The sequence below is a fragment of the Capsaspora owczarzaki genome (assembly GCF_000151315.2).
Source record: "Capsaspora owczarzaki ATCC 30864 unplaced genomic scaffold supercont2.1, whole genome shotgun sequence".
NCBI classification, from domain to species: Eukaryota; class Filasterea; order Ministeriida; family Capsasporidae; genus Capsaspora; species Capsaspora owczarzaki.
The window spans coordinates 387,332-402,204 of NW_011887292.1; the positions used below are offsets into that span (position 1 = coordinate 387,332).

Consider the following 14,873-nt stretch of genomic DNA (forward strand, 5'->3'; position numbering starts at 1 on the left):
GAGCCTTCTGTGTCTCAACAACTCAGTCGGCGTGGGGCGATAGGTTTCTTGCCAGAAAAGACCTCTGATCCGCCCTTTCCTTTCAAGATCTCGCGATCTTTTCTTTTTTTTTTTCCACGTGGACCCTTGTTTTTTTTTTTTTTATCTCTTTTGCTCTTCTTCTTCCTCCTCTTCCTTTTGCCGTTCGGCTTTCCTTCTGCACTGGTTCTTCTCGACTCACTTGTGCTTTGCGCTGTGCTGCTCTTCAAATCTAGACTCGCGCTGCTCGTTTGGCGCTCCAAACTTGCTTTGGACCACGCGGTCGGGCGCTGCGACTCGTTGGAGTCGTTTTTCCAAGATTTGGCTTCTTCCTGGATGCCTTGATTGGACATTTTACACTTCAAGACACACTGTTATAGTGTACTGAACGAACGCGCGGCAGGACGGGCGCCCTTCAAAGCCAGATCACGTCGCTTTTTCGTCTGGCCATGCGGTTGGCCGCGTGGTCGTTGCTATCGCTGCTGCGACGTCGTCCCAACCTCTAACCCTTGTTCTCATTCATGGTAAGCATCACATTACCTCACTCATTACCTGTATTCATCCGCTAGTTTCATTCTTTGATCCTTTGATCGTGGATTCGTGATCTACTTTTTCCCAATTTTTACTTTTTTTTTCTCAAACCCCTTTTCCCCTTTTCTCTTCTTTTCTTGGGGGACGAATTGATGAAGTTTAATCCCATATTCGCAGTTTCCTCTCGAAATCCTCCTCTGCCAAGGGGAAGGACTGTGTGAGCTAAAAGTGAATAGCCTTCTTTGGATGTCTGATCCCCCCCTCGAAATCTCTTCTCTCTCTGTTTCTACTGCGCTCTCTTGCCTTTTGCTCTTTTTGCATTCTACTGTCGTCCTCACTTGCTTTTTATTTTGGTTTCTCTTTGTTTCTTCAGGACATGAGCAATTATATGCGAATTTAACTATCAATCCCTCGTCGTTACGCCGTCTTTTGGCCATCAAACTTGAGCGTGCTGTCTGCATCTCTTTATTAACAATACAAGTTTAAGTTAAATCTTTCTCGTCCTCTCGTCGCACAATAGCACTATCAAAGGGTTGCCATCGGTAGAGTAAATGGAAGTTGATGCGAGTCACATGTGCCCCGAACTTTATGTGATGGTTGCCAGCCCAACATTCAGCCGCGTCCGTCACTCAACTACCGTGCAAGCACCTCCTTGATTGCTGTTTCCAATTCGAATGTCGACCTTTCCCCAATGATTCATTAATTCATTCATTTATTCATTCATTCATTCATTCTTTTTCAGTTTTTCCTTTTTTTTTTTTTTTTTTTTTGATTCTGTTGACAATTTTGAACTAAAGCAACTCCTCCCGACAAATGCCGCGTGCACCCGACACTGTTCCGCTGCTGGAGGCGGACGAGTCACCCCTGGCTGAGGAACTGCCTCCAGCGACTGGTGGTGGTGGTAGCGGCGGCGGCGGCAGCGGCAGCGGTGCTGATGCGCTGGGTGGCGCTGGGACACTGCCTCGCGCGTCACCCGACAACAACGACGGCGATGTCGCGCCACTCGCCATGAGCGGCAGCAGCAGCAGCCACCACAGCAACGCCGTTGCAGCAGCCGCGACGCTCGGCAACAGCACTGTCTTCACGGCACGCAGCGGCAGCCCTGCCGGGTCTGGTTTGGACGGGGCAGCCGGTGCCACCGCAGGGTCAGGCGGTGCTTCCTCTTCTTCTGCAGCAGCAGCAGCAGGCGGAGCATCCTCGGCCAGCAAGCGCCCGGCGTCACCCGTCGTCACACCCGGGATTCTGTCGTCCATCAAGCAGTCTGCGTCCAACATGATTGCCAAGATCACGGGCAACCCGACGTCGCCGAGCGCAACCCCGCGGTCTGGCTTTATTGCCGCCGCCATTGCATCGACCGCAGCTCCAGCAGCCGCCCTCTATGCGAACGACAAGACCGGCGCGTCCGCGGCCGGCTCCGGAACTCCAGGACTCACCTCCTCGGCAGGCAGCCCGCGCGCGTCGGCCGAGACCAGCCGAGCGGGGTCACCAAGCGTCGCTGGCGGTCAGCGAGCCGGTGGCAGCAGCAGCAAGCGCTCTGTCTTTTTCATCCCCAACCTCGCGTAAGTGGATGAGCTTTTTTTTTTGTTCGTTGTGTTTATTGTTGTTGCATGACAATGTGTGTGTGTGTGTGTGAGGGTTGTCTCGGCAGTGGAGTTGACAATGCACACTGTGGTGTGGTGTGGCAGGCGCGTGTCTCCATCTATTACTGTGGGATCACGAACCCCCCTTTCCTTCTCTGATTCTCTCTCTTTCTCTCTCATTCTCTCTTCCTCTTCAACGAGTGCGAGAAACCAAACGAACATGGTCACGACGTTCTCTTTCGTGTTTGGTGGAAAAAAGCAAGAAGAAAAACGAAAAAAAAAAAAAAAGCATTAGCATGGAAAAGATGGGGCGGAATTTATTATTCTCTTGCTAAAGTCCTTCAGATCAAGTGAGGGTGGAACGGGGGTGGAAAGGGCTGGAAGGGGTGGGCTCGAACATCCAAACAGTCAACAGTCTGTCAAAAGCATGCTCAACATGCATGACTCGAGCAAAGTATGAAAACTCACGGATTTCGCTGTTTCCAACCTGATGATGAATCTGTTTTTTTTTTTTTTTTTGGCAGACCGCCGAGGCTGTCCAAAAAGCAGCAGCTCACACTGAGCCCGTGGACCAAGTTCACCCGGTTCAAACGCATCCCGTTCAAGTTCATTCTCAACGTTCTTGTGACAGCCTTGCTGACGACCCGCATTCTGCTGGAGAACGGAACATACTCGACTTATGTTGCTCACCAGCACGAAACGTTCCACCAGTACTTCCGTCCCGACCCGGACGTGTGGCAGAGCACGCTCTTTTCCATGACCGACGTTACCTCCCACCTGACCAACTCTGTTAATAGTACGTGTCGCGGTCGTGGCCTGAGGATGGTGATGATTGTTTTTCGCTTTGTTCATTTGGAAAACTGACAATGCCTTCCGTCTGTCTGATCATCCTCCACAGATTACGCTGCTCTCACGACCGACTGTGTGTCGCACTTTTCGTCCAAAGATCCAAAGACAGGGCATACCTTCCCAATCGTCTTGTGAGTTGTCCAGTTTTTTAACAGAGTGTTTGCCTTCTTTGCATCACAGTCGTCCTAACTTGCACTTTCCCCCCCCCCTCCACCTCCACACACAGGACTGTCCAATCCTATGCCAACAACACGCCGTACATTTCTCCAGACATCGATCTGACAATCTCCAGCCATGAGTATACGCTCACGCAGGCAAATCCTATCGGCCCGTTTTTCGGCAACGACACGTTGGATCGCCCGCTGTTTGACAATCTCTACTTTATGACGGCCGTGTACAACCTCGTGTCGTGGCAAACAAGCAGCCTCGTCGGCACTGTGCAGTTTACTTGGCGCTGCGAAATCCAGTACGATCTCACGGATGGCGGCGGCGTCGTGTCGGTGACGGTTGTCATCAGCAAGCAAGTGGCCGACACCACCGTCCAGCCGTTCTTTACGCTGGATTTGCTGCTGCTGCTGTTTGCCATTTGCTCCTTGCTGCTGACAATCAAGGCTCTCTTCAAGTCGTACAAGATTTTCATGTTTGCGCGTCGGCGGCTCCAGGGCCGCGACCATCACTGCGTCGAGCATCTCGATGACAAGGCCATCACCTGGTCTCGGCTGAGCTTGCGCGACAAGTCGACCTTTTTCAACACGTGGTACCTGGCCACCATCATTGGTGATATTATGGTGATTGTGTCGTCGCTGTACGCACTGACTGCGACCTCCGACTTTGACACGTCGACCGACACTGTCGATCCTGGCGACCTCACGACGGCGATTGGTATTCTCTGCGGCTGGCTCAATCTCATCAAGTTCCTCGAGTGGCGGATTGAGTTTTACATGCTCATTCTTGCCGTTCGCTGCTCGATTGGCCGCATTGCACGCTTCATCATTACTGCGCTTCCTGTGTTCTTGGGCTTTGCGCTTGCTGGCGTTGCCCTCTTCTCCGAGCTGACGGAACTGTTTGGATCGCTTGATTCTGCGGCCGTCACCCTCTTCGCCGTCATCAACGGCGATTCCGTGCTCCAAGTGTTCACCACCCTCGACGAGAAGGCTGATTTCACCTATCGCGCCATTGCCCGTGTGTACATGTACACGTTCTGCGTGCTCTTCATTACTGCCATCATCAACGTGTTCATCTTCATCATCGAGGACGGCTACCGCTTGGCCACGACCCTGGAGGGCTTTAACAACCAGGCGCCGCGCTTGTTTATCGACAACGTGCGTCTGCGAGAAATCCTGACGGCTGCGCAGGCCTGCGATGTGTCTGTGCACTTTGGCTGCGATCGGCACGGCGGACACTTGCCAAGCTCGCACACCAACATTTTCGACATCAATGGCGAGCTACTCCCCGAGCAGCGAGGCGCGCGGCGTCCGCCTCGCGAGTCACTGGGTGGCAATTTGGACATTCTCAAGTCGGCCATGGCCAGCGTCGATGATCTCGAGTTTATTTCCAACCGTAGCGGCATGACCATGAACACGGACTGGCGTACGAAACGTTCGAGCGACGACGACATTCTCCCCGTCGTGCAGCCCAAGACCGACGGTCGCAGGGGAACAGGCTCTGCCTTTTCGGCTGTTCCGACGACTACCGCTGCTGCTTCTGCTGCCGCTGATTCTTCTGCTGCCTCCACTTCAAACCCTGCGCCTGCACTGTCGTCCGCGTTCTCGGCGTCGACTGAGTCACTGCACGACGCACCCCACTTTGCACGTCAACCTCGACCCGCGCCCGTTCGCGCTGGAGGGGATCGTCGTCCTGCTCCCGGAGGGTTTGGCTCGCTCGAGCGCATGTACTCCACCGATGCGTTGATGGCGCTGCCTGGCTTGGAGTCTGGCAGCAACTCTGACAGCGGTGCCGGAATTCCCCTCACGGCCACATCTGTGGCAGGCCGGTCCAGCGCGGCAACATCGCTGAACAGCAGCCGTCTGTCGCAGCGATCACGGCCAAAGTCGCTCGAAACGCGAGTGGCCGATGCAATTGCCAAGGCCCAGGAGCAAATCACGCGGGAAGTCGCGACGCTGCAAAACGAGTTTTTGAACAAGGTGCGCCTTGCGCAGTCGGAAGCTCTGGAAGCTCTCGAGCGCGAAATCTCAGTTGTTGCTCAAATGCGAAGTGATGCATAGGAGCGTCGTGTGTGATGTGTTGCTTTTTTGTGTTTTTGTTTTTGTCTGCATCTTTGTACATGTGATATCTTTCATGTTTTTCTCGTCATTTCTTTGCGTTTGGTCCTAATGGTTTGTGATTGGGGCTTTGTGTCTAGATCTTGATAGCATTTCTCATCAACCGTGAAGCTTGAGCTGCGGGGGTGTTGGTGGTTGTTTTTTCAATGAGCGCGCGAAAACACTGGCTCTGTTTGAGCGTTCGTTCTGACCCACCCTTTCTTGGCCCAGTAGGAATGAGCACGGATTGAAGCAAAATAGTACCGTAGACTGAGCAAGATGTGATTAACTCGCCGTCATGAGTCCAGATCGCGTTCCATTCCAAACCGCAAGCGCGCGCGACACAATTTCAATCACTCAATCCGTGAGCGCGGGAGTTCAGTTGAAGACGACCCCCCGCCTCCATCCTCCACCGAAATCAAACAGTGATGCTGTCAGATCTCTCTGTTGCTGCCGCTGCTGCTTCGTCTTGTCTGACCGCAAGCAGCGCTGAGCTTACCACATTCACCCCAAATTTGTTTTTTTTTTCTTTTTCGTGTTTGCCATTCTTTTTTTTTTTCTTTTTTTTTTTTTTCCCTTTGTTTCTTCTTCGTGGGTGAAATGGTCCGCGATCGCCTTCCCTCGAGTGCAGGCGACGTGCCGGCTGATCTGTTCACGAGCGGCAACCCTGAGGATGTCTTTGAGTGTCTGCAGGAGATTGGTCACGGCAGCTTTGGCGCCGTCTTCAAAGTGGGTCAATCGTTGCTCAAAAACACGAAAACGCTGCTTGAAAAGCTTCGGCGTTTTGTTGGAGGGAGGGTTGAGGGAGGGTTTTGTGCACTTGAAGAGCGAAAACCATTGGGGGAACTTGCTGCTTCCAAAAATCACCCACTTGGTCTACGGTATCAGCACCCCTTTGTGGTTTGTTCCATGTTGCTCCGTGAAGCGAACACACTGGGCCTGACTCGCGCGAGTCAGGGTGAAAAAACAAAAAAGAAAGTGTTTTTTTTTTTTTTTTTTTTTTTTTTTTTTTTTTTTTTTTTTTTTTTTTGGCTGTCGTGTGTTTTTGTCCAAAACATGACAGAACAGGCTCTTGCATCGCGCAGTGTCTCTGTGCGCTCGTCACTGCGCGTGGTGCTTGCTGTGTGTGTATGCATGCGAGCGTACTGCGCGTGTGCGTCGACACGGTCGCTCTGCCGGCTGCCGCCAGTATTCGCTGTCGCTTTGATTCAAATCTCGGCCAAACCGAGCAATAGTTCAGCAGCTGTTTTATTTTTTTTTTTATTTTTTTTTTATTTTCGAACTTGGAGGGATGCTTTGGCCTTTTGGCTCCATCACGAGCACGAGACACGGGCTTGAGGAGAACTCTAAGACGGACATGCGGTGAAGAGTGGATTGGGATGAGCGAGCGAGGAACGAGGCCCACGTCGATGCGAACGAGTGAGATCTTTGAGCAGAGCAAAGCCAAAAAAAAAAAAAAAAAAAAAAAGCATCAAAAAATCATAATAAAACAATAATAATGGCTATTGAAACTCAGATGGAGAGGCGTTTTTGTTTGATCGATTGGAGGCAAAAGCAGATCTGTCTCTTGCAACCCGATCGGCTGAACGACTTGATACATGAGTGTTGTGTGCGTGTGTGTGTGATTGCGGATGAGAGCCGCTGTTTTGGAGCAGGGGGACGAGTGGTTGAAGAACGAGCGTGAGGAGGAGGTGTTTGGGACGCGGTTTCCCCCCTTCCCCGTCTTTTACTCTACAAAACCACAGCAGCCCACATCTCTCTCTTCCCTTGCTCTGCTGTGTGCGTCGTGATCGGCCATGCGTGTGTACTTTAGGAGCGTGGAAAAAGCGTGCATACAGCAGCGGAGGGAAAGAAAAGAGCGCCAAACATGACGCATTTGTCAGTTCAGATCGTCAAGTCTCTCGCACTTCCGCGCCTGCCCCCTACGCCGACACACACCCGACACATCCGCTTTCAACGACATTCAGATGCATTTGAGCAGCACGACGCGATGGCGTGATTTCCGTGTATCGTCGGGATTAACGCCGCGTGGCGTGTTCCTCCGATAGCGTCTGCTTTGGGGCGGAGCTGCTGGACGTTGATTGGATGAAACCCAAAAACCGACGTTCAAAACGCGCGCCTCAGTTGTCGACGAGAAAACGGACAGCGCAGCCCGAGCGAGCAGCACTCACGGAAGAATGCGCGCGCGCGAGTGATGGAGAGCGGGGAGGAGCTGGAGCGAGCGAGAGAGAGAGAGAGAGAGAGCGGTGGAACGCGAAAAATGAATTGGAGAAAACCGCTGCCGCAATGGATGACTCACTGGCTTCCGTGGCTGGGCTGCCTGCAAAAATCTCATAGGGTCGGGATAAGCGCACTGGCGAGATTGTCGCCATCAAGAAGATGACGGTCAGCAAGGGCAGACACAGCGATGAGGTAACACGAAAAAAAGCCTTCATTTGTGATGGGCCAATTTGTACCTTGATCATCAGTACTTAATCGTGGCCAATCCCACCTTGCACTGGCTGCAGGAGTGGCAAGAGGTCTTCAAGGAGATTGCCTTCATCCGGTCGTGCGACCACGAAAGCATTTGCCGATACAAGGGCGCCTACATCAAGGGCAACACCATCTGGGTACGTTCATTCAATTCGTTCAGTCGCACCGCATCCTCTGATTTTGCGTGAGTGTCTCACATCTCCCCCCCCCTAAAAACAAACGGTGGTGTTTGTGCATCCACAGCTGGCTATGGAGTATTGCGTTGGTTCCGCAACCGATATTGTCGAAGGTTTGTTTTTTTCCGAATCGTGTCGTTCCGCGTTCCACTTTGATCGTTTGCTAACAGCGTCGTTCTCGTTTTTCCCTCGCTTGCACAGTTTTCAGGACACCACTATCCGAAGAGGAAATCTCCGCAATCGTGCTAGAAGTGTTGAAGGTACGCAATGCCCTTTGGTTCTTGTTGGGAGCTTGTGTTTTTTTTTTGTGGTCTGCCCGTTCCAACCCGTCCTCGGTCGTTGGTTGTGCGATGGACAGGCCCTGAATTATTTGCACCAAGGCAAGAAAATCCACCGAGACATCAAAGGTCAGTTCTCTTGGGATGTTTTGCCGTCCTCGAGTGTCTCGAAAGCTGCGAGTTCTTACACTTGTCAAAACTCTAACAGGCCACAATGTGCTTCTCACCGAGGACGGTCAAGTGAGGGTGGCCGATTTTGGTTCTGCATCCATGGCGGATCCGGCAAACACCTTCATCGGCACGCCTTACTGGTGAGTCCTTGAGGAGCTGCGGACTACTCGATCCATTCGCCTTCGCTTGCAAAGCTTGATTGCTAACGTCGAAACTTGTCTGCGTTGTCTGCGTTTGCCGCTTCTCTTAGGATGGCTCCCGAGCTCATCATGGCCATGGAAACCGGAACGTATGAAAACAAAATTGATATTTGGTCGCTTGGCATCACTTGCATCGAGCTGGCCGATCGGCGCCCACCACTGTACGACATCCATGCGATGAGCGCACTTTATCACATTCCGCAAAACGAACCGCCCAAGCTCGCAACCGAAGGCTGGTATGTCCCTGCAGTTTGCGTCGATTTGGAACTGCACGACGACTGCTCTTCTGTCACATTCTGATTTGTATTCTCATTTGCTTTCATTGTTGTATGTGTGCTGTGCTTTGACTCAGGTCGGACACTTTCAAGCAATTTATCGCCCTGTGCCTTCAAAAAGACCCCGCAAAGCGCCCTTCGGCTCAAGAATTGTTGCAGCACAACTTTATCAAAATGGACAAACCACCAGGCATCTTGGTGAACTTGGTGCGCCGCAGTCAAGGTCTCGTCAGCGAGCTGGACTCGCAGCACTACCACGATCTGCAAGCCATGCTTCGCCCCGATGACGACAGTTACGACGGCGCCGACCTCAAGGCGCCGACCGACCACCGAAACCTCTCCAAGGATAGCTCATCAGAAGACCTTAGCATCAACTTTGGAACGTTGCGACCCCGAAGCGTCATGGTCGGCGAAAAGGCAAACGAACACGACCTGCTTCGTTCACAGCTCAAGGAGCTCACGCGTCTCAAGAAGAAGCACCAGCTTCAACAAGATGTGCTGCAACGGCAGCACGAGCAAGAGCTCTTGGATGCCAAAGTGTAAGTCAGACAGAAGAGATTTTTTTAAAGAGAGTTTTCTGATTGTTGGGCAGAGTGATTGGCTTGCAGGTTTTTTTTTTGGGGCTTGGTGATTTCTTGCAACTCATCCCGCCCCCCCTTTTTTTTGTTCGTTTGGCTGGTGTTCGTTGTGATGGCTCTTTGATAGGCAAAACCAAAAAGACCTGGAAGCACTGCTCAAGCAGCAAGACGCAGAGATGGAAAAGCTCCGGAACAAGCAACGGCCCGAGCTCGAGGCAATGCTCAAGTTTGAGGCACACGAAGAGAAGAAAGAGCTGAAGGCCCTTCGCGACTTCCAAGCCACCGAGTTTAAGCAATACCAAGATGCGCAAAAGACCGACTTGAAGGAGAAGCACAAGGTGCTTCTTGCAAGCACACCCAAGACGGATCGCAAGAATGTCGACAAGCCGACTTTGGGCGAGGAGCAGGCCGAGTTGAACGTCAAGATTCGCGAGGAGCAACGGCTTACGCTTGACAAGAAGATGAAAAAGTTCAAGGAGATTTTGATCAAAAAGCGCCAAGCTGTGGAAATGGAATGTGTGGTCGATGTAAGTGTTTTGTGTTGTTGATCGGCCGCAGTTTTGTTGTTGTTGTTGTGAGTGTTTTGGAGGGTTGGGCCAATTCAAGAAATGGCTCACCTCTTCTTCTTCTTCTTCTTCTTCTTTGTCCGTACAGGAAACAACCATGCTCAAGCAACACCGACAAGCGCAATGGGACGTCAAGCGCCAACTCCAACAGGCGCTGCGCGACATGCGCTTGCAGCACCTGCGCAAGGTCCACGAAGCACAAGAGTCTCAACAATCCACCACTCAAAAGCTCGAGTGCGACAACATGGTCGAGTACCACTCAAAGTCAGAGAAGGACATGCGCCGCAGGCAATACCTCGAGTCCAAGGCGCGTCCCAAGGAGTCCAAGGCGATTGAGCAAGGGTTGAAACGCAGGTTTGAGGAGCTGGTCAAGAACGAGCGCAAGTCCTTCAAGGAACGGTGCAAGCGTGCCGCCGAAAACACACCCAAGGACGAAGTGGACGATCAACTTCGGCGTCTCAAGAAGGAATTGATGGTCACCTTGCAAAACCTGGCGGTCGACTTCCAGCGAAACCTCTCCGAGAGTCTGGACAACTCCAACACGCAGTTCGACTTGAAAATCCAAGAGGAAGTGGCCGACATGAGCTGCAAGCACTCGGACACACAAAAGTCGCTCAAGCAGTTCCAACAGCAGCGCAAAGATCGCAGCAAGCTGCGCCACCTCGCCGAAGAGGACGAATTGAAGCGGCTGCTGCTCCTCAAGCAGGAAGAGCTTGCGCGCCAAACCCACGAGGACATGGACCGTCTCATCAAAGATTCGGACTCTCGCGTTGCCGAGCTCAAGGCCAAGCACACGCTCGAGCTGGAGGAGCACAACGCGCAGTACAAGGTGCCAGATCCTTAAATCAGGTTTTTACAATCAGGTTTTTACTGTCATACAGCGTCTCTGTATCCTTTGCTTCGACTTTTATTTTTTCTTCCTCTTCTGTTTCGTCGTCTTCTTCCTCTCGCTCTCTCTCTTTCTCTCTCTCTCAAAACCCCATCCCCAATTCTTCACTTCTTTCCACTTTCACCTCTATTCTTGTGAGATCGGCTTGGTTCCGACCCGGTGTAGTTTTTGTCCCCCCCTTCCCCTTCCGTGTTTTTGTTGGCTTTATGCTTTACTTGTCAACGTGTATGCGATTGTCGCGTTACCGCCATCATACCCATTAAATTCAATTGGATGAACAATACTTCACTTTCTCCAGATATACTTTTTCGAATTACACGATAAAAAAACAGTAGCCAGCGACAATCGACTCGCACAACGACAATTTGACAGACTCAAAGCCGCCTTGTTTACTCAAAGGTGGTGATGGTGGTTGTGGTGGCGATGACGCTTGTGTGCAAGACGCTTGAGACGCTCTCGCTCCTTGCGCTTGATGTGACTTTGCGCGAGCGAGTTGATGATCGAGATCACAAAGTAGGTCAGCACAGCCAACAGAACAAGGTCTTTCAACTGGCCAAAGAGAGACGCGTCCTGCAACACGAGAAACCCCGACAGCAGCAAGGTGAGCACATGAACGGAATGGCACCATCGAAAGGAACGAGGCCAAAAATAAAAACAAAAACCAAACAATAACCAACAAAGCCGTACATTGCCAGATGGGGCTTGGTCAACCAGCGAAGTAAAGTACTTGTTCAAGTTCTCCTCGAGCCAAGACCCAGGCCGCTCCCAGATGGCCTTGACCTTGGTGACGAGCCAGCCCACCACCTCGCGGTTGGACACGCAAATGACAAACAAAGTCTACAGTAACCAGTGGGTTGGCAAAACCAGAGCCTCGAGCGCACACTCACATCACAAAAAGTCACACGTACCTGCAAATGGGCCTTGATGACAGCCTTGCCGAGAACCGTGGCGCCAAAGAACGTGCCAAAGGGGACGAGGAAGTGTCCGCACGTGATGCCAGCCAGGTCGAACAGTGGGTTGGGAATCTACAAAGAAATAGAGTTGGACCATTGTAAGAATCATCCAGCAACGATGCAGGTGGCACAGATTGATTGGCACAAGGTTTTGTTCGTTTCTCAAATAACTCACCGAAGCAGCGGCGACAATGCCCCAGAAACCAAGTCGCTGAACTAGATTGTGCATGACACGCTTGCCACGAGCAAGCGCAGACTGATCGCTCTGATCGTCGAGAGCCTCAATTTCGGCGAGATGTTCGGCTTCGATCGCCTCGGCTTGGAGAGAAGCATCCGCGTCTTCGCCGACGACAATGGCCGCCTTGGCGCGATCGGTACTGAGGCGGAAGGCGCGGGCAACAAAGTACGGCGGCAGCTCGCCGATGGCGGTGCCGAGACCCCACATCAGGGCCTCAAAGCGGACCTTGTTCAAAATGGAGAGAATGGTGATGGCGCTGCTGGCACCGCCCACTGCGCAGATTGGGAACTGGTCGTTGTAGTGGCCCAAGTTGGAGAACTCGAGCGACTGGCAGTTCTGGGCGTGGACAGACACCTTGACGATGAACGGCGCAAGGTACAGCACAAACGTGTGCAGACCCGAGCCCAAGCCGACCGAGCTCAGGACGCCCAGGCCAACCCACCAGAGGTACCAAATACCAAGACCGAGCCACTCGTTCAAGGTTTCGGCGTGCTGTAGTAGATGAGCAGTTTTTGAGAAAGTGTGACGTGGTGAGTCAGCACGAAACTCGGCGTCGCAATCGTGAACGGACAAAAAAGCAACCAAAACTCAGAGCAATGGCTTACATGGCCCAAACCGACGTAGTGCGGCTGCAGGAAGATCAGCAGCAACACCAGAACAGTCACCAGCGTGAGCGCGACTGTGGACGGGTACTTTGAGAGCGAAACACCAAGCTCACGCAAGTGCTCGACCAACTCGTGGACAAAGTACTTGACGACACGCAGCGGGGAACGCCACAGCGTGATGAGATGAATCGCCTCCAGGTCTGGGTGCGGGAGCTCGTCCGGCGAGAGCGGGTTGCTGCTGGCCTGAGCCGCAGCTTGGTTGGCTGTGTCGACGTTCAGCTTGAGCGAGCGGCCGCGCAGTCCAGCAGGCTTCTCCGGGTCTGCGTTCAGGGCAGTAGACAGGCTCGAGTCGTCAGCTGGCGTGTCCGTGCGGCGGCGGCGGGCAGCAGAGCCAGCTTGAGCTCCATCAGCAGCAGCAGCAGTAACTGGCGTTGGGGCGATCGTCGAGCGGCTCTGGCGCGACGGCGAGCGGGACGGCGAGCGCGAGGCTGAACGCGAGCGGCCATTCGGAGGAGGAAGGCTCGCTCCAGGAGTCGATGACGAAGCGGCGGCAGCGGCGGCAGCGGCGGCAGCAGTGGCAGAAGGAGCTGCAATGCGGCGAGTGCGGCTTGGCGAGAGCGCTCTGGACTGGTGCGCTGCAGCAGCAGTGCTCGTGGTATTATTAGCAGCAGCAGCAGCAGCTCCATGGGCAGCCTGCGACGACGCGGCGCCGGGAGCGCGGCGGGATTCAGCAGATCGCGTCGACATTGGCTGTGTTGAAAAGTAAGAAACTGGGACTGCCACTTGGCTGGGTTTGAACGAGTGGAGCGTTATTGCGGCTGGGCTTCTGAGCAACGTGGAAATGGGACTAGGGATGGCTAGTCACTAATCGAGGATGAGTGAGGGTCGAGTATGGCGGGCAAATCTCAAGCATTTCCGTTTCAAACGTCGAGGCATTCACACGTCTGTTCTCTTGTGCTCATCGAAGAACAGTCAAGCACACAAAATGTGTCCAATCTTAGTGTACTGAATCGAGCATGCATGGTTCAACGCCGAAGCATCCACACATCGGTTTCTGTTTGAAGGGAGATTTGATTTGATTTGAATTTCCATTTTCTAAGCAAGTCAGTCTTATTTTTTTCTTTCTTTGTTGCAGTTGTTGGATTCAAAGAGGGTCGTTTCACTTTTTGGTAAGCCATTGAGCTCAAGCTTCACACTCACACATGCGAGGAACTCTCTCGATCATCCATGCGACCCGACAACACCAAAAAACCCTTCATTGAGACTCGGCTTCGTTTTTTGAGTAAAGCGGGCGCGTTGGAGCACACATACATGCCATGTCCATTGACGGTTGAAGCAACGTTGCAACTTCAAACGGGTTGGGGTGCCCCGCGTGGGGAGAGAGAGAGAGAGAGAGTGAGTCGAAATTGCGCAGAATTGAGCCGTGGCGCCACAGTTGTCGGAGATTCGCATCTCCACAGCAGACTCCTCGCGTTGATGCATTGGCTGAGCTGCTCCAAGCTGGTGCTCACAGAAGACCAACTTGCCTGTTTCTCCCCCGTTTTTGACTTTGACTTGAGGAGAGTGAGACTTGAACCCGCATGCGCAAAAGTCACTGTCGGACTTTGGATGAAGTATTAAATGCGAAAATAAAAAGAAAAAAAAGAAAAAGAAAAAAAAGAAAAAAAAAACGCAGTGAAAATGTATTGCTGTGCAGGAGCGAAAGCGGAAGGGACGGGGAGCCGCACGGCCCGATTTTCGCTGCGGATTCGGGTGTGTAGCAGCGAGTTGCATGCAATGCCGCTGCGAATGGGGGCTTGCATCGACCGCAGCAAATCGCAGGAAGGCGAGTACAATAATTGGATTGGGGCGAAAACTGTGACAGTGACTTTTTTTTTTTTTTTTTTTTTTTTTTTTTTTTTTTTTGATTTCATTGGTTTTCACCTCACAGTGACAAAACTCGCAACACACACACATCGACATCCCGCTTTCCAATGAGCACCATGCATTGACAGCAACTTGCTGCTGGATGTTGATGCATGCAGTCAAAAAGGCGCAGTCCGGATGACTCGTCGTCTGATTTGAGATTGAGACAGCACCGCGGAGGTCAGCTGAAACATTCAGTCCGTGATAGGTCACGTCCCCCCCCCCTCTCTCAATCTCAATCTCAATCTCTCTCTCTTTCTCTCTCTTTGGCTCAACAAAATGACACGTCCACACCAAAAATATTATTGGTTGCAATCCAGTCCATTTT

General features: G+C 52.3%; 3 protein-coding genes across 3 annotated transcripts; 2 read left to right on the plus strand and 1 right to left on the minus strand.

Annotated features, from left to right (window-relative positions):
* Nucleotides 1-1,297: 1,297 nt before the first annotated feature.
* On the plus strand, nt 1,298-5,291 carry CAOG_00111 (hypothetical protein). Its single transcript, XM_004364925.2, has 4 exons — nt 1,298-2,108; nt 2,654-2,925; nt 3,028-3,109; nt 3,205-5,291. The coding sequence occupies exons 1-4, from the start codon at nt 1,363-1,365 to the stop codon at nt 5,201-5,203; spliced, it is 3,099 nt and encodes a 1,032-aa protein (XP_004364982.2). The 5' UTR covers nt 1,298-1,362; the 3' UTR covers nt 5,204-5,291.
* A 524-nt stretch (nt 5,292-5,815) lies between these two features.
* On the plus strand, nt 5,816-11,125 carry CAOG_00112 (serine/threonine-protein kinase 24). The gene is made up of 11 exons (XM_004364926.2): nt 5,816-5,968; nt 7,577-7,651; nt 7,747-7,848; nt 7,955-8,000; nt 8,089-8,147; nt 8,246-8,294; nt 8,374-8,476; nt 8,587-8,772; nt 8,889-9,350; nt 9,517-9,916; nt 10,044-11,125. The coding sequence occupies exons 1-11, from the start codon at nt 5,840-5,842 to the stop codon at nt 10,797-10,799; spliced, it is 2,367 nt and encodes a 788-aa protein (XP_004364983.2). The 5' UTR covers nt 5,816-5,839; the 3' UTR covers nt 10,800-11,125.
* Nucleotides 11,114-13,476, minus strand: CAOG_00113 (transmembrane protein 49). The gene is made up of 5 exons (XM_004364927.2): nt 12,641-13,476; nt 11,973-12,527; nt 11,753-11,869; nt 11,532-11,681; nt 11,114-11,414 (listed from the first exon to the last, which is right to left on the minus strand). Exons 1-5 carry the CDS (start codon nt 13,385-13,387, stop codon nt 11,238-11,240), a joined length of 1,746 nt encoding a protein of 581 aa, XP_004364984.1. The 5' UTR covers nt 13,388-13,476; the 3' UTR covers nt 11,114-11,237.
* Nucleotides 13,477-14,873: the final 1,397 nt, after the last annotated feature.